The sequence below is a fragment of the Ochlerotatus camptorhynchus genome, unplaced genomic scaffold (genome assembly GCF_037179485.1).
Source record: "Ochlerotatus camptorhynchus isolate MF236.1 unplaced genomic scaffold, CSIRO-AGI_Acam_v1.1 ptg000141l, whole genome shotgun sequence".
Taxonomy (NCBI): Eukaryota; Metazoa; Arthropoda; class Insecta; order Diptera; family Culicidae; genus Ochlerotatus; species Ochlerotatus camptorhynchus.
The window spans coordinates 2,868,391-2,891,947 of NW_027040631.1; the positions used below are offsets into that span (position 1 = coordinate 2,868,391).

The window sequence follows — 23,557 nt, forward strand, 5'->3', positions numbered from 1 at the left end:
TTTCCCAAACACAGTCGCCGAATATTGATACCGAGCACGTAATCCTAAGCAATTCTACTGTCGTGTCTTTGATTTTTGTCGAAACAAGTTTCTCAAAATTTTTTTGCAATTCGAGATCACACAATCAAAACTACGGATGCGTAGGCGTTTTATAACAAAAAATTTATAAGCGGGCTAATGAGAACCTAATTATTCACAAACAACTTATACTTTTTCAAGAGCTAACTGTAACTGCAGCACTTTCAAACAGTTCCAAATTCTTTACAAATTACCTTCACGTAATTTATTAACTAACTTTCATAGTGCTTCAGTTTGAAATTCAAGACCCCTCCTATATGAACCACACACATTAAAAAAAAATACCTTCGCTAATCACCGCACCATAATTCCCCTTTTTTCCCTCGATCTCCCGTTGCCGGCTTTTCCTCCCAGTCCAAGAGTGAAAACGCTAACCTGGCGTACGTGCCGGTGTGTGTGTGTGCGTGCATTTTGTGCCGTACCCCTTCATGGCTGGCAGTAGCGATCCACACCGGAAAAACGGGCTGCAAATGGGGGAGCCAAAGCCAAGAGATCGCGAGAGACACTCTGCCATCGCCCCACGGACGGACGGTGAAACAACAACGCCAGGAAAGCGAATTATGTGTATTATGAACACACGATTTGTGAAAAAAAAAAATCACTTCTCCCCATGCCCCGTGGTGTAACAGCACCACAATGGAGAAGAAGGTGTACGGTGGAAAAGGCAAAAAACGACGACGACGACGACGCGGCGCGCAGCGCAGAATGTTGTAGAGTGGATTGGCTCTGGACCTTGAACTTGTGGCTGACCTGTTGATTCATCCACCATCAGCGGCGAGCAACAAGAACCGAGCGATCACCATTCCACCTCCACCACCACTGGTCTATTCGCCGATCGTCGTAGCAGGCGGCGAGCAATAAAGGAAAGGATCGCGCTTCTTTTGTTGCGCTTGCTGAGGCTCATACATTGTTTTTTTGTTTCTTGACAGTAACATTTTACGATCGTCATAGCAATAAGCCGACCAGTAGTTATTAGTCCGAATTTGTTAGCAATAGTTAGCAACCACAAAATGTAACATTTACTAGACCTTTCTACGCGGCTCGCGTGTACATGACATTCAACGGCTGCCTTTGTACAGCCATATGCAAATTTCAGACCACATCACACTCTCGTCTACTCTGCCGTTCGGAAATGGCTTCCTTCTTCAGGTTACTGCTGCTGGACGATCCTCCCGTGCGAATTCCTCCGTTGCGTTGTGATATCTTCCATTCTTCAGCGTCGAATCCCCAAAAGTGTCCCGATTCGTCGCACTTTTCCACCCAAATACAACTGGAAACACTCGAAAATATTCCTCTGAATCCAAGAAAGCACTCATCACTGTTTTATTTTATTTCAAAGTTGCTGGAGTGGATCTTTTTTTTTTGTAAGACCTGTACACGCCGTAGCGGAGAGCAAGTACCGAAAACGCACCAAGCGGAACGAGCGAAGCGAACGAGACTGACTACGGACGACGGCGACGAAGGCTTCGACGGTGGCCAACCTGCGCGAGAGAGAACTCGATGGGTACTCCTCCACGCTTCTACGCTTACTACGATGGACTTCAGTTCAGGTGAGTCGGCTGAGCTCGGCTAAAATGGCGCTGCCTACCTGAACCGCGCAGGTAAGCGAATCTGCCCATTTCCCACTCTCTCACAACCCATACAAGTGGGCGGCGAGATCGAAGTATGCGTAGGAGACTTAACGGTAACAAAACATAAGTTGAGAAGAGACTTAAAAGACGATCTTTAAAGTAAGTGTGTGTGTGCTGTTATTGAACTGCACGACAGCAGCGCCAGGATAACTAGGACACAAAAGTCCGTTGGTAAAAATTGCGCGCGACAGACACACTTGTTACAGTCGGATCGTGAGGTCCGCCGCGCGCATTCTTATGCTATATTTATGACTGTGTGAAAGGACCTGTTGAGCCCTATAGTACCTATATACTTTATTATAACCCAGTTGATGATGTTTTCATACGTACAGGTGTAGTACTCCAGGATGTTTTGCTTACAATTGAATGAATTGTAATGCATGGTCTGCAGCTGGAAAAGAAGAGGGTAAAAACGTTGCGGTTTGTTCTATTCAAGCTACGGTGGGAAATGGGGGAATGTATTTCAGAACCTCATCGTCGTTGTCGTCGTCGTTGGCGAGCACAGGGACGTTGTAATCGGATATTCCTTCAATGCTGCGCGGTGTCGTTGACTTTCGTCGGCTTGGAGGGAAAGGTGGATTGCTAAACGAATGCGTTCGGAGCGTTTAAAGGGACTTGACACCGTGTTGATTCCTCTTGTGCAAGGTGCGATGGTTGAACGGTGGTTTTGGTTACAGGAAGAAACAAACATGATTTTGTCATTCAGAGCCATTTGAGACAAACATTTTCCGTTTTGGAACGTTTATTCTGGAAGTTCGTCGCTTGTTGCTTCATAGAGACATCATTCTGATACAGGGCTAATTAATCTTTAACCATTTTAGAGGTTTATTTTAAAGAATTGCTTACAGCTTTTGATAAAACTCGGCTAGAGAAGTGCAAAACAGGCTTGCAATTGCTCATTACAGCTGAAATTCGAAATTATTAAACTATTAAATATATATGTGCAGTGACGGCATGATCATTAGCAAATTGATAGTAGTAGTAGTAAAATTTACGTTTATTTGCTGATTTTATGTTTCAACAATGGTTTACCATTTCAATTGGTTAGCCTTTGGCTCTTCATCTTTGTTCTAGTTAATTGGTTATTCTAATGTGATGATTGTTTTTAGCGCTAATTTCGGGGTTGGTTTCGTATGAATTTAAAAATTTGATAACCTACCTACTTAATCTAAAGCTTTTTTTTTTAATAATCCATTTATTTGTCAAGGCTCAAATGCGTTAGCTTTGCGGAGCCGAATATTTTTTACATTATTGTGTGTGAATATCATTTTCTTACAACTAATGTTAGTAGAACGGAGGCCGATTACTCGCGGTTTACTCGAGATTAGGGATTACATTTATTGATCATTTGGAGGGAGGACAAGGGAAAGCATTTTGAACTAATTGTAGCAGTTTGAGTTGTCCAAACGTACAGTAATGAGCCCGTTGGGCAGATGCTCAACAGTTAAAGCGTTTTCCGTTATACGTGCCACAGCGGAAGTAGCAAAAACAGAAGACGCAATTAAAAGAACATTCGAGATACGACAGTCGAACAGTAAATACATAGAAGTTATTTTCTCCAGATAAAACGTGTTCGTGCGAGATCCGAAAAATCAGTACAATTTATTCAGAAGTGGGATCTGGCCTGATCGGATTGGCCTTTCGTAAAGCGTGGCAATCCTGAAGTGTTCGAAATTATCCGCACCGAAGTATCGAGATTGTGGATGTCGAAAACCGAGATTCGAGCGTCAAGCGAATCCAGTGGGAGTGCTTCGAGCCAGCGTTGACCAGCGAAAACGAGTGGCATAACTTTAGCCCCATCCGGAGACAGCGATTTTGGATCCTCCAGCGAGCGAGTGAAGATGCCGAGACGAAAGGGAGGCCGTAAGTCTCAGGGACCCGATGAGGATGCCGACGACCAGGAAGAAGAAGAGGAAGAAACGAAGGATGATGTAAAAATGAGTGCCGGTGGTGGAGAGCGACATTTCCATCCGGAGGAACTTAAGCAGCTCATTGTTCAAGGAGGGAAGCGGTGTATTGGATTGGCTTCAGACAATCGATCACTATCGAGAGCTGTATGCGTGGACGTCAAATTCGACATTGTTGTATGCATCCTGTCGACTTGGCGGAGCAGCGTACCAGTGGTATCTTGGTGTCCGGCAGTGTATTCGAACGTGGGAAAATTTCAAGGCCAGCATCTGTATTGCTTTTCCGGAGTATGAAGACGAAGCGGACGTTCATCGGAAGCTGGCAAAATGCGTGAAGGATGGCAAAGAGTCTTACGATAATTATGTTTTTCGGATGAATGCCATCGGACAGAAGGGGAAATTGAGCAGTTCGGCGATCATTAAGTACGTGATTAGCGGATTGTCATACGATCCGTTGTACAACAGTGTGGTAACCCGGCGCTACGAGAGTATATATGAGCTACTCGAACACATTCGTTACTGCGAGTCGAACCAGGAGATGTGCAAGCGTCGAAATTATGCTGTCAGATTGAACGTTCCAAAAGCCAGTGTGATGAATCTGGGTAGCAGGAAGCAGCATGAAGAGAACCGAACAAATGGGGATGCCGACCCAAGTAACCACCAAGCCCGCTAACTACCCGATAATCGCCCTTTTTGCGATATAAGGTAAATATAGGGTTATATCAGTCGTATATCAGCCTTATATTGCAAAAAGGGCGATTAGCGGGCTTGTTGGTTACTTGGGGAAGTACTACCGAAACGAAATACGAAGGACGAGTGTTTCAACTGCCATGGTTCCGGACATATCTCGATAAATTGTCCGCAGCCACAGCGTCGTCCCCGTTGCCCCGTGTGCAATAAAGTGGGTCATGGTGAGGAAACCTGTTTCAAGCGGAGAAACGAATCAAATTCAAGGCAAGCTAGCGGTGAAGCAGCTGATCCGAAGCCATCAGTGAGCGGAAACACGTCAGCGTACCCAATCGTGAACGACGAGGAAGGTAATGGAAGATTTTTGGAGGTTAGTGGTCAATCGCTGCTCTCAGTTGACGTCATCATAGAAGACAAGGCACAGACGATTGAGACTCTGGCTGATTCTGGATGCCCGGTGAGTCTAATTAAGAGATGTTGTTTTCAAAATTCACAGTTCTACAGTAAGCAAAGTAACGATGATCTAGTAGGGGCGAATAATTCTCAAATCAATATAGTAGGGTCATACGCTACCAAAGCGATAATTCGATCAGATGTTTACGTAGCTAATCTAACAGTGGTCGCTGATAGTACGATGAAAATGGACATGATATTGGGTCGAAAATTCTTCGAGGAGAACGATATTCGCGGTATAATTTTTGCAGATTCTTTGTTCGTGGACGAAAAATATGACCTCGAAGTGGGTGACACAAATGAAACTAGATTGTTAAGTGGTACTGTATATAAACTTTTTGAAACTGAGTACTTGTCTCGTCAAAAACCGGTCGAACCATTAGCTAAATATTGCGTTGAGATAAAGCTCAAAGATAATCGATATTTCAATTCAACTCCTCAGCGTCTAAGCGAGTTTGAACGGAAGGAGCAGAATAAGATCGTTGATGATTTGCTGTCGAAGGGAATCATTCGTGAAAGTGAATCGCCTTATTCGAGTCGGGTTGTGTTAACGCGTAAAAAGAACGGAGAGTATCGTCTCTGTGTAAACTATCAACCTTTAAACAAGCTTGTTGAACGTAACCATTATCCGCTTCCGATAATTGAGGATCAAATTAGTAAGCTTCAGGGGCGAAAGTATTTTACATCGCTTGATATGAAAAATGGATTCTATCATGTCGATATCGCGGAAGACTCAAAAAAGTATACGTCATTCATAACCGAAAGTGGTCAGTATGAGTTTAATAAGCTACCGTTTGGCTACGCAAACTCGCCCGCCATATTTTCACGATATGTAGCGAAAGTTTTAGATGAGTTTGTAAAGAGCGGCGAGATCGTAGTGTTTATCGATGACATTTTAGTTAGTACGGTCAATGTAGAACAGCACTTGGATTTACTGAAGAGGCTTTTTCGAGTATTAGCTGATAATCACATTCAGTTGAACGTTAAGAAGTGTTCGTTCTTGAAGACAAATATTGTGTTTCTCGGTTACGAAGTGACATTTAATCAAATAAGGCCGTTGTAATTATCATCTTGAGAACGTTGAAAAGTTTCCGGTTCCTACGAATGAGAAAGCGTTACAAAGGTTCCTTGGTTTGATGAGTTATTTTCGGAAATTTATTTATCGGTACAACCATATCGCGAATCCATTGTACGAATTGATGAACAATCATGAAAAGAATTTTAAGTTTGAGTCACGACATTTCGAAGCATTTGAGAAGCTGAAAGAGGCTTTGATATCGAAACCCGTATTAAGCATCTATTCGCCAGCGTTAGAAACACAGCTGCATACGGACGCGTCAGCTAGCGGTTTCGGCGGAATACTGATGCAGCGACAAGCGTACGATAACCTGTTCCATCCGGTTATGTTCTATTCGTGTAAGACGACAGCGGCTGAGTCGGTTTTTACATTCGTTCGAACTTGAGACATTGGCAATCGTGTACAGTGTTAAACGGTTCCGCGTTTACCTATTCGGAATATTTAAGTTTCAAAATCATAACGGACTGCAATTCGTTGAAAGCGACGCTATCAAAAAAAGATGTGAACTCTAAGATTGCGCGTTGGGCATTATTCTTAGATCAATTCGATTTTGAGATTGAGCATAGAGCCGGTATGAAAATGCAGCATGTAGATGCATTATCGCGAATGCATTGCTATGCTGTTGATGGGAAATCCAGTTCCATTTTTGAAAATACTGTTTAAGTAAATCAGATTCGAGATTCGACCGTTGTCAGGACCGTCCTAGTGCCAGCGTGGGACTCTAAACAGAGCTGTGCACGATGGTCCCCCGGCGAGACAGGGGGTTGGGGCAGGCCCAACAAGCCGCCCTGGAAAAAAACATAAAGTTGCAAATACTGAAGTAAGAAATACGGATCGGAACAATCGGCACAGACCTACGCGACGAAATAAGGACTACGATTGGAAACTCGGAACATGGAACTGAAAATCGCTCGGCTTCCCGGGTTGCGATAGGTTAATCTATGACGAACTTCAACCACGCAACTTCGAAGTCGTAGCACTGCAGGAACTTTGCTGGACGGGACAAAAGGTATGGAAAAGCGGGCATCGAGCGGCTACTTTCTACCAGAGCTGTGGCAGCACCAACGAGCTGGGAACCGGCTTTGTAGTGCTGGGTAAGATGCGCCAACGCGTGATTGGTTGGCAGCCGATCAACGCGAGGATGTGCAAGTTGAGGATTAAGGGCCGTTTCTTCAACTACAGCATCATCAACGTGCACTGCCCACACGAAGGGAGACCCGACGACGAGAAAGAAGCGTTCTATGCGCAGCTGGAGCAGGTGTACGACGGCTGTTCGCAACGGGACGTCAAAATCGTCATCGGCGACATGAACGCTCAGGTAGGACGGGAGGCAATGTATAGACCGGCAATCGGGCCAAACAGCCTGCATGCCGTATCGAACGACAACGGCCAACGATGCGTGAACTTTGCAGCCTCCCGGGGTATGGTAGTTCGAAGTACCTTTTTCCCCCGCAAGGATATCCACAAAGCCACCTGGAGATCACCTGACCAACACACAGAAAACCAAATCGATCACGTTCTAATCGACGGGAAATTCTTCTCCGACATTATCAACGTCCGCACGTACCGCAGTGCGAACATAGATTCGGACCACTACCTAGTTGCAGTATGCATGCGCTCAAAACTCTCGACGGTGCATAACACACGTCGAAGTCGAACGCCACGACCCAACATTGAGCAACTACGGGACACCGGAGTTGCTCAGGACTACGCGCAGCAGCTGGAAGTTGCACTACCCACGGAAGAGCAGCTTGGCGCAGCTTCTCTTGAAGATGGCTGGAGGGACATCCGTTCAGCCATAGGTAGTACTGCTGTAGCGGCACTAGGTACTGCAATCCCGGACCGAAGAAATGACTGGTTTGACGGCGAATGCAAACTGTTAGTAGAGGAGAAGAATGCAGCACGGGCGAGAATGCTGCAACACCGCACGAGATTGAATGTGGAGCGATACAGACAAGCGCGGAACAGACAAAACTCGGTTTTCCGAAGGAAGAAGCGTCAGCAGGAAGATCGAGATCGCGAGGCGATGGAAAATATGTACCGCGTAAACGACACACGGAAGTTCTACGAGAAGCTAAATAGTTCGCGCAAAGGCTACGTGCCGCAAGCCGATATGTGCAAGGACTTGGACGGTAACCTTCTCACGAACGAGTGTGAGGTGATTGAGAGGTGGAAGCAGTACTATGACGAGCACCTCAACGGTGAAGCAGCAGAAAACGAAGGTGGCACGGCAACAGACCTTGGAGCACGCGCAGAAGACGACAGGCTACCGGCCCCTGATCTTCAAGAAGTTGAGGAGGAGATCGGTCGGCTGAAGAACAACAAAGCAACTGGTGTAGATCAACTACCAAGTAAGCTATTGAAATACGGTGGTGAAGCACTGGCTAGAGCGCTGCACTGGGTAATTGCCAAGATTTGGGAGGAGGAGATATTACCGGAGGAGTGGATGGAAGGTGTCGTATGCCCAATCTACAAAAAGGGCGACAAGTTGGATTGCTGCAACTACCGCGCGATCACACTGCTGAGCGCCGCCTACAAGGTACTCTCCCAAATTCTATGCCGCCGTCTGTCACCATATGCAAGAGAGTTCGTGGGGCAATACCAGGCGGGATTCATGGGTGCCCGCGCTACCACGGACCAAATTTTCGCGATTCGGCAGGTTCTGCAGAAATGCCGCGAATACAACGTGCCCACACATCATTTGTTCATCGATTTCAAATCCGCATACGACACAATCGATCGAGATCAGCTATGGCAGATTATGCACGAGTACGGATTTCCGGATAAACTGACGCGATTGGTCAAGGCGACGATGGATCGAGTGACGTGCGTTGTTCGAGTATCGGGGACACTCTCGAGTCCCTTTGAATCTCGAAGGGGGTTACGGCAGGGTGATGGACTTTCGTGTCTGCTGTTCAACATCGCGTTAGAAGGTGTGATCAGAAGAGCTGGGATAGACACGAGTGGCACGATATTCAGGAAGTCCATCCAGCTCCTTGGTTTCGCCGATGACATTGACATTATGGCACGGAACTTTGAGATGATGACGGAAACGTACATCAGACTGAAGGCTGAAGCTAGACGGATTGGACTTGCCATCAACGCATCAAAGACAAAATATATGAAAGCAAGAGGTTCTAGGGAAGACAATGTTAGCCTCCCACCCCGAGTTCAGATTGACGGTGACGAAATCGAGGTGGTCGATGAGTTCGTGTATTTGGGCTCACTGGTGACCGCCGAAAATGATACCAGCAGAGAAATTCAAAGACGCATTATGGCAGGGAATCGTGCCTACTTTGGACTCCGGAGGACGCTCCGGTCGAATAAAATTCGCCGCCGCACGAAGTTGACTGTCTACAAGACGCTGATTAGACCGGTGGTCCTTTACGGCCACGAGACCTGGACTATGCTCGTGGAGGACCAACGCGCCCTTGGTGTTTTCGAACGGAAGGTGTTGCGTACCATCTACGGTGGAGTGCAGATGGATGACGGAACGTGGAGGAGGCGAATGAACCACGAATTGCACCAGCTGCTGGGAGAACCATCCATCGTCCACATTGCAAAAATTGGGCGACTACGGTGGGCTGGGCACGTCGTAAGAATGCCGCACGACGACCCAGTGAAAATGGTTCTAGAAAGCGACCCAACAGGAACAAGAAGAAGAGGCGCGCAGCGGTCAAGGTGGATCGACCAAGTAGAAGGTAACCTGCGGACCCTTCGCAGACTACGAGGCTGGCGAACTGTGGCCATGGATCGAGTAGAGTGGAGACGACTTCTTCGGACAGCAGAGAACAACAAGGCCTTAGCCTGATTGGTAAGGTAAGTACGTTGTCAGGATTAAGGCGGACTTAGAGAATCGAGAGAGTAAGTTGTATGAAGTGCGGGATAACTTGTTGTTTCGGAAACATAGGGATCGTCTATTGTTATATGTGCCTAGTATGGAGCAATCGGTGATGTTTAAGTATGATAATAATTGTCCCATCTCATTGCTCGATTCCGGGCAATGAGATGGCTGACTCACTTGCTAAGGTGGGCGCTATGGAAGGCGATATTTACGATCGACAAATCGCTTACGATGAATTTTTCTTCATTTACCGTCAACAGTCACTCGTCAGCTGGCAGAATAAGTGGAGTGAAGGGAGTTTGGGACGATGGCTATATTCGATCATCCCTAAGGTGTCGAAGAGTTCTTGGTTCAAGGGGTTGGATGTGGGTCGAGACTTCATTCGTATGATGTCTCGCCTCATGTCCAATCACTATTCGTTAAACGCTCACTTGTTCCGTGTTGGGCTGAAGGACAGCAATCTCTGTGAATGTGGACAAGGTTACCAGGACGCAGATCACATTATTTCGTCTTGTGCTGAGCATCGCGGAGTCAGATCTGAACTGTACGATTCCCTTCGGGCTCGAGGTAGACAACCTAATGTTCCAGTTCGGGATATTTTGGCTAGACGCGATCTGGAGTTTATGAAACTCATATATGTTTACTTTAAGAATATTAACATTAGATTGTAAGTTTTATTAACCTTGTGTTTAGTTTGTATTTTCTACGTGTGGGTTTTTTTTATGTTTGTTTTCAAGATGAATAGAAATTAGTTCATGTTTTAGGATTAATTAAAATTTGTATCGTAAACCACATTTCAAACCTCCCTCTCCCTTTTCCCATCCAAAAAAAATTGTAAATCCCCACTAACCTCGAGACAACCGCGAGTATCCGGTCCAGCTCCTGTAACTTTAAATATAAGAAATCAATAATGTATAACAAAAATGATAACTCGGCTCTGTAAAGTTTATTCGATTGAGCCTGTACAAATAAAGTAATTAATAAAAAAAAAAAAGTATGATAATAGTTTGGGGCATTTTGGTATCGATAAAGTTAGCGAATTGATAAAGCGGTCTTATTGGTTTCCACTAATGCAGACGAAGTTGAAGGACCATATTTCCAAGTGTATCACTTGTATCGCGTTCAATCCCAAGTTGAAGAAGTTGGATGGACCACTTCTTATCGTTGATAAAATCAGCATTCCGTTTCACACGATTCACGCTGACCATCTCGGGCCGTTAACGTTAACTAAGGGTAAGAACGTACACATTCTCGCAGTCGTAGACGCTTTTACAAAGTTTTTGAAGCTTTATGCAGCGAAGACAACAAACTCTCGCGAAGTTATGAAACATCTTAAGACGTATTTCATCGCGTATTCGACACCTGAGGTTTTAGTGACTGATAGAGGAACCGCGTTCACGTCTAAACAGTTCGCGTCGTTCGTGAAGGATCATGATATTCGACATCAGCAAGTAGCAACCGCGTGTCCACAAGGTAACGGACAGATAGAAACGGTATAACCGAACGTTAATTCCGTTATTGAGTAAACTAGTCGAAGAACGTTCACAAGATTGCGATTCAGTATTGGTTGAGGCCGAGTATTTACTAAATAATACGTTTAACCGGTCGATTGGCGATGTACCTTCACGTTTGATGTTTGGAATAGTTCAAAAGCGTAGTGTCACGGACGATCTTACTACCTACGTTGAAGAGTTGAATGAGAAATTTGAGCGGGATTTATCAGAAGTTAGAGAAGCAGCGTCGCAAAGTATTCGGAAATTGCAAGAATATAACAAAGACCAGTACGATAAGCGGAGTAAAGTGAATACTCAGTATCATGAAGGCGATCTCGTTTCTATTCGGACCGTAAAACAAGTAGGAGAGAGAAACAAGTTGAAACCCAAATTCAGAGGGCCGTATATCGTCAAAAAGGTATTGGATCGTAATCGATACGTAATTTCGGATATTGATGGTTATCAAGTTTCTAATCGCCGATTCGAGGGAGTTTTCGATCCGAGTAACATGAGATTATACCAGAAGAGAGATGAGGAGGAAATCTCTAAATTTTCAGATTCCGAGGAAGAATTCGAAGATGTTGAGTACCTAGACGAATCAGAGTCAGGAGAATACGTTAAAGAAGAATATCTAGATGATAAATAAGCAACTAAAATGACAATAACTTGGAGTGCCTAATCAGGAAGTTCAGAAAGAAAAATAAAACAGTGTTTATATTAGTTTTTAAAAAGAAGAGCGTTAGGTAATCAGTTGAGGGCAACAGAGAGGTCAGGATGGACGAGCTGTAGCAGTTTGAGTTGTCCAAACGTACAGTAATGAGCCCGTTGGGCAGATGCTCAACAGTTAAAGCGTTTTCCGTTATACGTGCCACAGCGGAAGTAGCAAAAACAGAAGACGCAATTAAAAGAACATTCGAGATACGACAGTCGAACAATAAATACATAGAAGTTATTTTCTTCAGATAAAACGTGTTCGTGCGAGATCCGAAAAATCACTACATAATTTAAAACTTAAACGTAAAGGATGACTAAAACACAAAACATTACACACATACATCAACAGCTTTAAGAAAGTCGTAAATAAGCTTCATAAAGACGATATCACGGCAAGCCAAGACGTCTCTAATTGACTTAAAGGGTTGTTTTCCTCGGACCCTAAGGGAATCACACACAACGGATCTCGCCTCATGATGCAAGGAGCAGGACCAAACAACATGCTCGATGTCGTGATAACCGTTTCCACAGGTGCACAAGTTGCTGTCGGCAAGCGTAATACGGAAAAGGTGGGCGTTTAACGAACAGTGATTGAACATGAGCCTGGACATTACACGAATAAAATCACGACTCATATCCAACCCTTTGAACCAGGGTTTGATCGACACCTGTGGGACAATAGAATATATCCATCTTCCCAGATCACCATCATTCCACTTTTGTTGCCAGTTGGCGAGGACTTGCTGACGAGAAATCGTGAAAAATTCGTGGTAGGCGATTTGTCGCTCGTAAATATCGCCTTCCATAGCGCCCACCTTGGCCAGCGAGTCAGCTTTCTCATTGCCCGGGATAGAGCAATGAGAAGGGAACCATACCAAGGTGACGACATGCGAGCTGTTTGATAGAGCACTCAATGACGATTGTATTTCCTGGAGGAAATACGCCGAGTGCTTTATCGGGCTCATTGAACGCATAGCCTCTAGAAGCTTAGGCTATCCGTAAAAATGAAATAATGGTCAGGTGGAAGTGAGGCAATACGCTCTAACGTGTACGATATAGCTGCTAGTTCAGCAACGTATACCGAACACGGCTTTTGAAGCTTGTATGAGGCGCTATGAAGATCGTGGAATACTCCAAAACCAGTGGAAGCATTTATCACCGACCCATCTGTGAAAAATCTCTTCTTGGTGGGGATGTGGCGGTATTTGTTCGCAAAAATAGTTGGGACAATCAGGGCACGGTGAGGCTCTGGAATTCCTTGAATCTCCTGCCTCATTGTGAGATCGAATCTCACGGAAGAACCACTGAAATGATGGGAGACAGCGCGATTGGGGTTGAACGAGGAGGGGCCGATGTCCAGAGTCATGTACTCGTAGTACAAGCTCATGAATCGTGTTTGAGGATTCCGCTCTAGCAGCTTCTCAAAGTTTTCGATCACCAGCGGGTTCATGACTTCACAGCGGATGAGGAACCGGAACGATAAATCCGCAAAACGATTTGTTAAGGGGAGGACGCCTGCAAGAACTTCAAGACTCATGGTATGCGTAACGATATTGAATCCTTTGGAGCTTCAATATGTGCGTCCCCGCCGCCGATTGAAAGCAAAAGCTACCGTACTCCAAAATCGAGAGAATGGTGGTCTTTTAGAGTCTTATCAGATCTTCCGGATGGGGTCCGCATGAAGTGCCGCTAATGGAACGAAGGAATGTGTTTTCCCCAAGTGCACTTGGAATCGAACCAGACACCTAAATACTTAAACGACATGCTGTGAGTGATTGTTCTACCCATAAGTTGAAGCTGAAACTGTGCTGGATAAAGCTTCCCAGAAAAAACAACCATCTCTGTTTTCTCATGAGAGAATTCGATACCCAGATTCATTGCCCAAGTAGACAAATTATCCAAGGTATCTTGCAATGGTCCTTGCAGGTCCGGTGCTGTTGGTCCAACCATGGAAACCACGCCGTCATCTGCAAGCTGCCTTGACATAGAAATTGTACAGGAGGGGACTTAAACATGAGCCTTGTGGAAGACCCATGTAGCTGATTCGTGCAATTTCCGAGTTGCCATGAGAGAAGCTCATTCATCATTTTGACAACAAATTAAACTGGAAATTGTTGATAATCGGAGAAAGCCCACTCGCATGGAGTTTGTCCGAAAGGATGTCGATGCAAACAGAATCAAACGCCCCTTTAATGTCCAAGAAAACTGAACCCATCTGCTGTTTTTCAGCATAGGCTAATTGGATTTCAGTTGAAAGCAACGCAAGGTAGTCGTTCGTTCCTTTAGCCCCTACGGAATCCAAATTGCGTATCTGAGAGTAAGCCATTCACCTCGACCCACTTGTCCAGACGAAGAAGAATCATTTTTTCTAACAGCTTCCGAATACACGACAGCATCGCGATGGGACGGTACGAATTAGGATCCGACGTGGGTTTACCGGGCTTCTGGATGGCGATAACTCTCACTTGTCTCCAATCATCCGGTACAACGTTGAGCTCAAGGAATCGATTGAACAAGTTCAACAATCGCCTCTTTGTGACGTCTGGGAGGTTCTTGAGCAGGTTGAACTTGATTCGATCAATTCCCGGAGCCGAGTTATTGCATGAAAGAAGAGCAATTGAGAATTCCACCATCGAAAACGGGGAGTCCCTGTCATCGTTTTCCAGCGGCGGATCGCGAGTGTTGCATCGAACCGGAACCGAATTGGGACAAACCTTACGCGCGTTACGCATTCTCCTGCCGACATTCCAGAGCGTTTGCATGGAAGCCTCTCGCGATAGCCCTTCGACGAACCGACGCCAGTAACCGCGTTTTTTGGCCCTGACCAAGCTCTTAATCTTTTCCTCTAGCTCCGTATACCGCTCAAAGTATTCGCTGGAACCGTATTTACGAACTGTTTAAACGCGGCAGACTTCTCGTTATTCACGTCGGTGCATTCCTGGTCCCACCACACAGTGGGAGGACGTTTGCGAATGGTAGTGCCAGGAACAGGCTTCGTTTGTGCTTGAAGCGCGCAATCCACTATGAGCCGCGATAGGAAGGAGTACTAATCCAACGGAGAGAGAACGTCGACCGATTCTGAACCGTCACGGACCGCGTTCGCGTATTCTTCCCAATTGATGTTTCTCGTGAGATCGTACGCGATGTTGATTGGACACTGTGAAGATGAACCGTTGGAAATCGAAATTTTGATGGGCAAATGATCACTACCATAGGGGTCTTGGATTACCTCCCACATGCAATCCAATGATAGTGAGTTCGAACAGAGTGACAAGTCTAGTCTGCTCTCTCTTGCTGGAGGTTTGGCTATTCGAGTTACTTCACCGGTGTTTAGAATGGTCATATTGAAATCGTCGCATAGGTCATAGATGATGGTTGAGCGGTTGTCATCGTACAGCTCTCCCCAGCCTGTACCGTGGGAATTAAAATCCCCTAAGATCAACCGCGGCTCAGGTAGCACTGAGCAGATTTCAGATAGCGCTCGCCGAGAAACAGCCGTTCTCGGAGGGATGTATAGCGAGGCAATACTGAAGGTTTTACCTCTAATATTCACCTGACATGCGACAATTTCAATACCTGACACTGGAGGAAGGTCGATTCTGTACGAATCTGCACGATCGAGACGGATAATGTTGTAGTCGTGAAGAGAAAGGTTAACATCTGGAGAGAGCCATGTTTCGCAGAGAGCAAACGCATCACAGTGTATGTTATGCAGTAAAAATTTGAATATGTCTAGTTTTGGTAAAATGCTTCTACAATTCCATTGAAGGAGAGATACCGTATCATTTTTTGGAAAATTATCCATCGAAGGATACGAATGAAGCAAGGAGGGGCCACTTGGAAGCAAATTGCTTCAGAAAAGGTTTCACGATTGGAAGCATCATGTTAATGATGCTCCGAAGAGGGTCAGTGATGTTGAACAGATCGAGAATGCTGTCCACAATTCCAGAAAGCGTGAACATGGCGTTCTGCTGTTCTGGTTGCGAAACTGGGACATCTGGGGTTTTAGATGTTCCCGGAAGTCCCGGAAATTCTTTGTCATAATCGACAGGCTTAAAACCCGGTGGATTGGGTTTCGGTTTATTTCCGTGACCTCTTGATTTATCCAAGGGGGCTTGGGAGTCAGTTTTTTTTAGTTTTCTGCGAGTCATTCTTGGATCGCTTCCTTGAAGGACCTTTGAAAACAAAAGGACTTCCGTCATTGCCCTCTGAGTCAATGTCGTCCTCGTCAACTGGGAGAAGATTGAACGGATTATTGTTTTCTTTTTCCGGAGTGATTTTGGGAGGAATCTAAAGCTTAACCTAACGTGCCAGATTCTCAATGATCACATGATCGGATTGCCTACAACAATCTCTGAACTTTTGGATGGTAGCTGTTCTCCGTAACTCCACCGTCTGAAGACCAGCCAGGCGATGGACCTGAGAGTTCCTCATTCGTGAAGTACTGTTGAGGGTCATCCTCAAAAACTTGTTTTGCTCGCTATTTCAAAACTACCCAGATCTGTCAAAACTGAACCTACCCAAAAACTAACTAAACTATGTTGGGATCGACAAGTTGAAAGATGAACAACATCGACATGAATTCGATCGATTTTGTTCATTTGTCAACTTGTCACTCCAAACACAGTTTATCCATTTTTGGGTAGGTTCAGTTTTGACAGATCTGGGTGGATTCTACCCAAATTTGGGTAGTTTTGAAATAGCGTGTGGATCCTTTGTAATTTGAGTTAATGAGAGTTTGCGCTACTCTCCCTCTTCTATTACAGGAAGGATTATTTGCATATAGTCAGGAAGTTTGTTTTCCAGGGACAGAGTGGATCTCCTGTTGATGAGTGGATATAAGGATCTCATCAGGATGTTACATTTGGTTTTTGTTTTGTCAATGTGTTCCCTGAGAAGCAGCTTGCAGTCGAGTGTAAGGCCGAGGTACACTCCTCTTTTGACCATTCCATCACTTGCCGTTCAAGTTGATGTTATTATCCTCAGACGGAGCAAGTCTGGGTGATTTGGAATGAGGAAGACGATGACCTGGCTCTTTGCTGCGTTGATACTGATCTTCCAGCTGTTGAAATATTCTGACAGGCCTCTCTGAAGTTTTGCGGTCAGAGCTCCGATGACCCTACCCTCTAAGATGATGGATGTGTCATCTGCGAACAGAGACAGCGATCCACCATCAGGAAGAGCCGGCAGAGTGAGCTGAGCTTCTGGAAGGCCACAGGTTGCAAGATGTTGTGTCCCATATTGCTGACGAAGATGTCGATGATCGCATGGACCTCAGACCGACTCAACCGGGTGGGAGCGTCCGGGGCCAAGATGGTATAGTGGCGCTCTTGCAGGTCCTCATTCAGGTGAGTTTGATGATGTCTTTCCGGAGGGCCACTGACGACCCGTCCCTGATGTTGGTTTGCTTGGGCCAAGTGATGTGCTCACCTCCACTCCGATGGCTTCGATTGTTTTCAGCTGGAAGTTTGGTAGCAGCCGACAACTGATGTTCCGTCTTGCAGCGATGGCCACTCTGCCACCCCCGGAGCAGGTGCGGTCACGTCTGACGAGCCAGAATTCGGGAAGGAATACGTTCAGTTCAGGCTTCAAGTGCGTCTCGGTGTCGACCTCCTTGGTGTTAAGGAAATCGAGTAGCTCTCGATGCTTGTTCGTCAGCGAGCAAGCGTTCTAATTTGCTATTTTTATAGCTTCACGGTCCATACTTGGTGAGGAGAGATAAGGCAGAATGAAGCTGTTCAGATCGAGTCTTGCAGGTGCGCAGGGTGACGATCACTTCTGCAACCAGCGTTACTAGTTCCTTCGATGTACATGGAGATTCGTCAACTGAATCGCCTGAGGCAATACGGGCATACAATAGTCCAGGCGCCGAGGCAGAAACTTGATTTAGCAGGGCCGCTGCAACAGTGAGGCGATGCTGGGGTAGCGGTGAGAGACTTGGGACCAGGCGACGAGGCTGGATTGCCGGGTATTGTTCATCCATAGTGTACGTTTGTTTCGACGCCGGCCTGGCTGTTTGATAGTAGCCACCTTCTTTCTGATGTTGATGTATTCGGTTCGCTTGGGGCAGTCCCGAGTAGTGGCACGGTAAGTACCGCCGCAATTCACGCACTTCGCCTCGGTGTCGTCTGCTTGAGCACAGGTCGCCGTCGAGTGGGCCATAGTGCACTTGTCGCAGCGTGGTTACATATGACAGTTCTTCGTGCCATGGCCGAAAGAGAGGCAACTTGTGCATTGGGTCACATCACGGTGCTGTGGTTTCTAGGATTCCCAGTAGATAATGACCTGAAACAGCGCAGCATGGGTGGTGGAGCCCTTCGTGAAGTGGACCAGAAACAGTTGGTCCAGTTGGGAATAGGCCGTCGTTTCATTGGGTGGACTGTCTCTGGTTTCAATCCGAGCCTCACCAGTTCATCTTTTACGGCAGCCGCTTCGTACGACGGCAGTCCCGTAAAACAACCTTCAATGGTTTCACCATCGCAAATCGTGAGTGTAAAACTCATCCGTACTGTTCTTCAGTAGGTCACCGACCGACTTGTACTCCTATAGGCTGGAACACGTGATCTTTGTTCCTACGCTACAGATCTTGAATCGCGGGAACAATTTGAGTTCTCCCAGCTCATCCCTAAGCTTGACGACGTCATTCATCGGGGTAAACAGCGGGGGAATCCGCTCCTTTTTTGGCAATTACAGCGGCGTCACCACCGCCATTTTCAACTCTGAGCACTGACAATTGGTTGCTCTGTAGCAGCCGATTAGCTCCGTCATCCGAAACAGCGCTGGCGTCCGTTTGGGACTTCTTACTAGGGCCCTCCGATGCAGGAGTAGTAGAACGCTTGCGTACCTTGCTTTGTTTAGTGGAAAGAACCCACAAACGTTTTGGTCCTTGGTTGACTACCTACGAGCGCTGGTCTGGCAGCGAGGTGGACGGTCGTTATAAACAATTTTAAATTCACTCTTTTGGCTGTTCATTAACTACGTAGACAGTTTTTTTTGGGATTCTTGACCCCTCCCCGCTCCCCCTGCGTAGACAATTGTCCATAATTTTTGACGTAGGACTACGTCTGTGATTTCTATATGGGGGTACACTTTGTGAAACCCGAAAATGGGGCATGTAACAAAATTATGCAAGATTTTGAACGTTAATAATTCAGCTGCCCCTGGACCAATTTCAATAATTTTATCACCAATCGGTCAGAAACATTTCTACACATCTGTTAAATTTAAGACTTTGAAAAATGTTCAAAATGTCACTATTGAAAATTGCACGAATGTGCAACTACTATGATAATTAAAATTATCACCGATTGCCTGCGAAAAGCGATTTCCCTAACACAGATTTCAAAGTTGAATTCCATCTGGTATCACCAAACGGTGTTTATTCAATCACCGCGTGGTGAGTGTTGGTGTTCTCCAGTACACAACGAAAGGCTTCCTGCAAGCAGCGAGCTGCAGCTCTTCGTAGCTCTTCGTGCCATCTATGTCAAGCGCGTCACACTAAAAATTATAAACAGAGAGAACTCCGCTCAAATTCTTATTCCTACACAAAACACAAGCTCCTGCTGCAGTTAACAAATAAGATTTATTATATAAGACCACGTAGTCCGACGTCACCATTCCGTACAACCCCATAGGTCTGTATCTAGTATTATTTTTTTAATTTGTATGGGTCGTGGATAATTCCCAACCCCCCCTAACATGTCTACGTAGTTTATGGACAGCCCCTTTGCAAAAAATGTTGATGGCCTTGACGAGCTTGACAAGGGTCGTTTGGTTTAGTTACACTTGTACTATAGAATACTGATAATCCGAGCAACGAGCTTGAGGTGATGATGATGACACACTTAGCGTGGATGACACTCAGGTTCGTATTCTTCTGGCAGCGACGGGTTTGGTACAAGATACCGGGTTGTTGTTGGGGAATACTGAGATCTGTAGGCGCTATCTCCACGGATACGGTGAGCGAGTTGATGCTCTCCGGCATGATGATGATGACACTGTGGCGTATCGCACGAAGAGCAACTGTACCCGAACAGTGGCGGTGTTGATTTTTCACTATTTATCTTGCTGGCAACCTGACCTACGAGTGTTGAGCTGCTCTGTGTTGAGTTGCTGCGTGATGAACGATACGAACACGTCCGAAGATCGAATGGAAATGCAGCTTCGGTTTGTTTCGTTTCGTACCAACTATGTGATGTCTCTGTTAGGAAAGACACCTTGTGGCCTAAGCAAATGTATAGAAAAATTTGATGCTTCAAATTTTCGTTAAGTTGGCAACCCATGTCTGACACCATTTTGAATTCAATATGCCAGCTTCAGGTTAGAGAAAAGCAGGAAAATACTGCCAAACTACCCACAATATGGGTATTTTTGGAGTCTTGATGACGTGTAGGGACCGGAAATGGATGTCTGAGGCCGTTTTGAAATTCAATATTGCGGCTTCCGGTTGAAGGAACATTTGGAAATTCTGTTAAATACCTCTCAATTTTTTGGAATCATGGTAACGTGTAGGGACTTGAAACCCATGTCTGACACTATTTTGAGTTCAATATGGCGGCTTCCAGTTGGAGAAAAACTGGGAAATTCTGTCAAATTATCCACAATATGGGTATTTTTGGAATCAAGGTGGCGTGTACGGACCGGACATCGATGTCTGAGGTCGGTTTGAAATTCAAGATGGCGGTTTCCGGTTAGAGAAAAACTGAGAAATTCAGTAAAATTCCCCTCAATATGGGTATTTTTGGAATCGGGGTGACGTGTACCGAAAAACCATGTCTGACGCCATTTTGAAATTCAATATGGTGGCTTCCGGTTAGAGAAAAACTGGGAAATACTGTCTAATACCCCTTACTATGGGTATTTTTGGAATCGGAGTGACGTGTAGGGACCGAAAAACCATGTCTGACGCCATTTTGAAATTCAATATGGTGACTTCCGGTTAGAGACAAACTGGGAAATACTGCCAAATTAGCCACAATGTATTTTTGGAGTTGAGGAGACGTGTGAGGACCGAACATCGATGTCTGAGATCGTTTTGAAATTCACGATGGCGGCGTCCGGTTAGAGAAAATTTTAGAAATTCTGTCAAATATCATATTTTTGGAATCGGAGTGACGCGTAGCGACTTTAAATAAAAACTGTAATATTCTGTCAAATACACCACCTTATGAGTATTTTAGAAATCTTGGTAACGTGTAGGACCGACAATCAAAGTCACACGCCTTTTTGAAATTCAAGATGGCGGCTTACAGTTTCAGAAAAATTGAAAAATACTATCAAATACCTCTCAATATGGGTATTTTTGCAATCGTGGTGATGTTGGAGAGACCGAAAATCCATGGCTGACGAAATTTTGAATTCAATATGGTGGCTTTCCGTTAGAGAAAAGTTTGGAAATTCTGTCCAATACCCGTCAATATGGGTATATTTGGAATCGGAGTGACGTGTAGGGACGGAAAAACCACATGTATTTTTCTGTTTTTCTGTAACTGGAAGCCACCATATTGGATTTCAAAATAGCATCAAACATGGATTTCCGGACCCTACACGTCACCCCGATTTGAAAAATACCCATACTGTGGTGTATTTGACAGTGTATTAGTTTTTCTGTATTCGGAAGCCGCCATATTGTACATCAAAATGGCGTCAGACATTGCTTTCCGGACTCTACATGTCAGTCCGATTCCAAAAATACCCATATTGTGGAGTAATTGACAGTGTTTTCATGGTTTTCTTCTACCGGAAGCCACCATTTTGGATTTCAACATAGCGTCAGACATGAATTTCCGGTCTCTACACATCTACACGATTCCAGAAATACCCAGGAGGGATATTTGAAAGATTTTTTTATATTTTTCTCTAACTGGAAACCGCCATTTGGATTTCAAAAAGGCCTCAGATATCGATGTCCGGTCCTCACACGTCACCTGAACTCCAAAAGTACCAGTTTTGTGGGGTATTTAGCAGAATTTCAAAAATTTTCTCTAACCGGAAGCCGCCATATTGATTTCAAAATGGCCTCAGACATCGAACTCTGGTCCTCGCTCCGGTCCGTACACGTCACCTCAATTCCAAAAATACCCATATTGAGCAGAAGAAATCATTGGCTGGAAACAATAAAAAAGTTGATTGGAAAAAATATATAAGTAATAAATTACCAAAAACCGCAACCATCGCTTATATAATAACTCCAACGGTTTCCATCCAGTCGACAGCAGCGAAGGTTACGACTTTTGACACTTAAAATCGTCACTTCAGTACGACTTTTATCACCGAAAAACGACTGTGAGAATAAAGGGCTACCCACATTAGATCCGTTTGCGTTGCGTTGACGTAAATTTGACAGCTAGACAATAGCCGTCACTTTGCCGCAACGCGTCCTATCTGGACCTAATGTGCGTGGGCCTTAAGGTGAGAGTTCATCGGGTTCATCCCAAGTTACTCGCATCACCTCACCTCACGCGCCGCGCAGAATAACCCTGATTGTAGAGGAAATGTCTCTAATGTTGGCCTATGGATCTAAGATTTAGCCTATCGCTAAAAATCTGCTATTTATCAATTTTTTTCTAGATAAAATTAGGGACACTTAGGCCGACATTACCTGCATTTCCCCTATGTTATACTATATAAATTATAATTATTATATTTCGGGATATAGTTAAGTTACAACTACCGGAGTGATTTGAGATTTGGGCGCAATTGCATTTGTAAACAAACACGTCAATCACTGATTTCTCACGAATTAAAGCTCAATCTCGAAAACTAATAACGCGGTAGAGGAATGATTCCTCTATCATTTGGTATAGTTTGTTCAAGAGATTGAGATTTAATTCAAGAGAAATCGGCAATTGACGTCTTTGTTTACCAAAGCAATTACGCCCAAATCTCAAATCACTTTGGAATTATCTACATTCAGTAACTACCTACACTGCCAGCAAAACATTTCTTCAAAGAACGACAACCCTTCCAAAAGGCCAGCTTCTGCTCCGAGCTGTCCCTTTCATCTTTTCTTCCAACCGAGGACATCAACTGATAAAATATGCACACACACACAGGTCTCCCGAACCCCATTCATCCTCGAGTTAATCAAATTTAAATTTTCCAGGACACAAACGGTTCTCTCTCTCTAGTAAGTGCTTGGCAGCCTGGCGCGTATCCGACCAGGATTCCGCAATCTGACAGGCGCGTACAAGAGCCACTCAACCGTAACACGTGCTCCGCTGCTGCAGCAGCCACTCTGTGTCATCCTCGTTGGATAAAAGATTTTCCTTACGTTTTACGGAAAATTCAGAAACCTCATCAGCAATCGAAACCTCCGGAATGAAACACTATTGACAGAATTTGGAACGGAACTTTTATTCAAATCAATCAAATTGCTGGCTGCTGCTGCAAACATCTTTCAAACGAGTTTTGGTTACTTTTCCTCTCGGAAATCGATCTGCTTAGGTAGGGGACTTCACCCACGGGAAAAAAAAAATTATGAAATGAATTTTCACACCTTTGCACAAATGTGTTCCAGTTTCACTAGCACTGAATGTCTTCAGATTCACTTTAGTTTTCGCAAAAATTTAAACTACAATTCACCAACCAATCAAATCACCGATTTTCTTTCACCTAAACAGCTTCGCTCATCCTGGCTTCTTCTCTTCACAACTGCGATGACACGACACACT

The 23,557-nt window shown here is 45.0% G+C and overlaps 1 protein-coding gene across 2 annotated transcripts in view; it reads right to left on the minus strand.

The window, feature by feature from the left end:
* sv (shaven) overlaps positions 1-23,557 on the minus strand; it is a 47,073-nt gene extending 23,516 nt beyond the window's left edge. For both annotated transcript variants that reach the window (XM_065221374.1, XM_065221373.1), the window contains exons 1-2: positions 23,383-23,557; positions 2,040-2,100 (exon numbers count right to left, since the gene is read on the minus strand). In XM_065221374.1, coding sequence (XP_065077446.1) covers positions 2,040-2,091 — 52 coding nt within the window. In that variant the 5' untranslated portion in view covers positions 2,092-2,100; positions 23,383-23,557. The remainder of the gene's footprint in view (positions 1-2,039; positions 2,101-23,382) is intronic.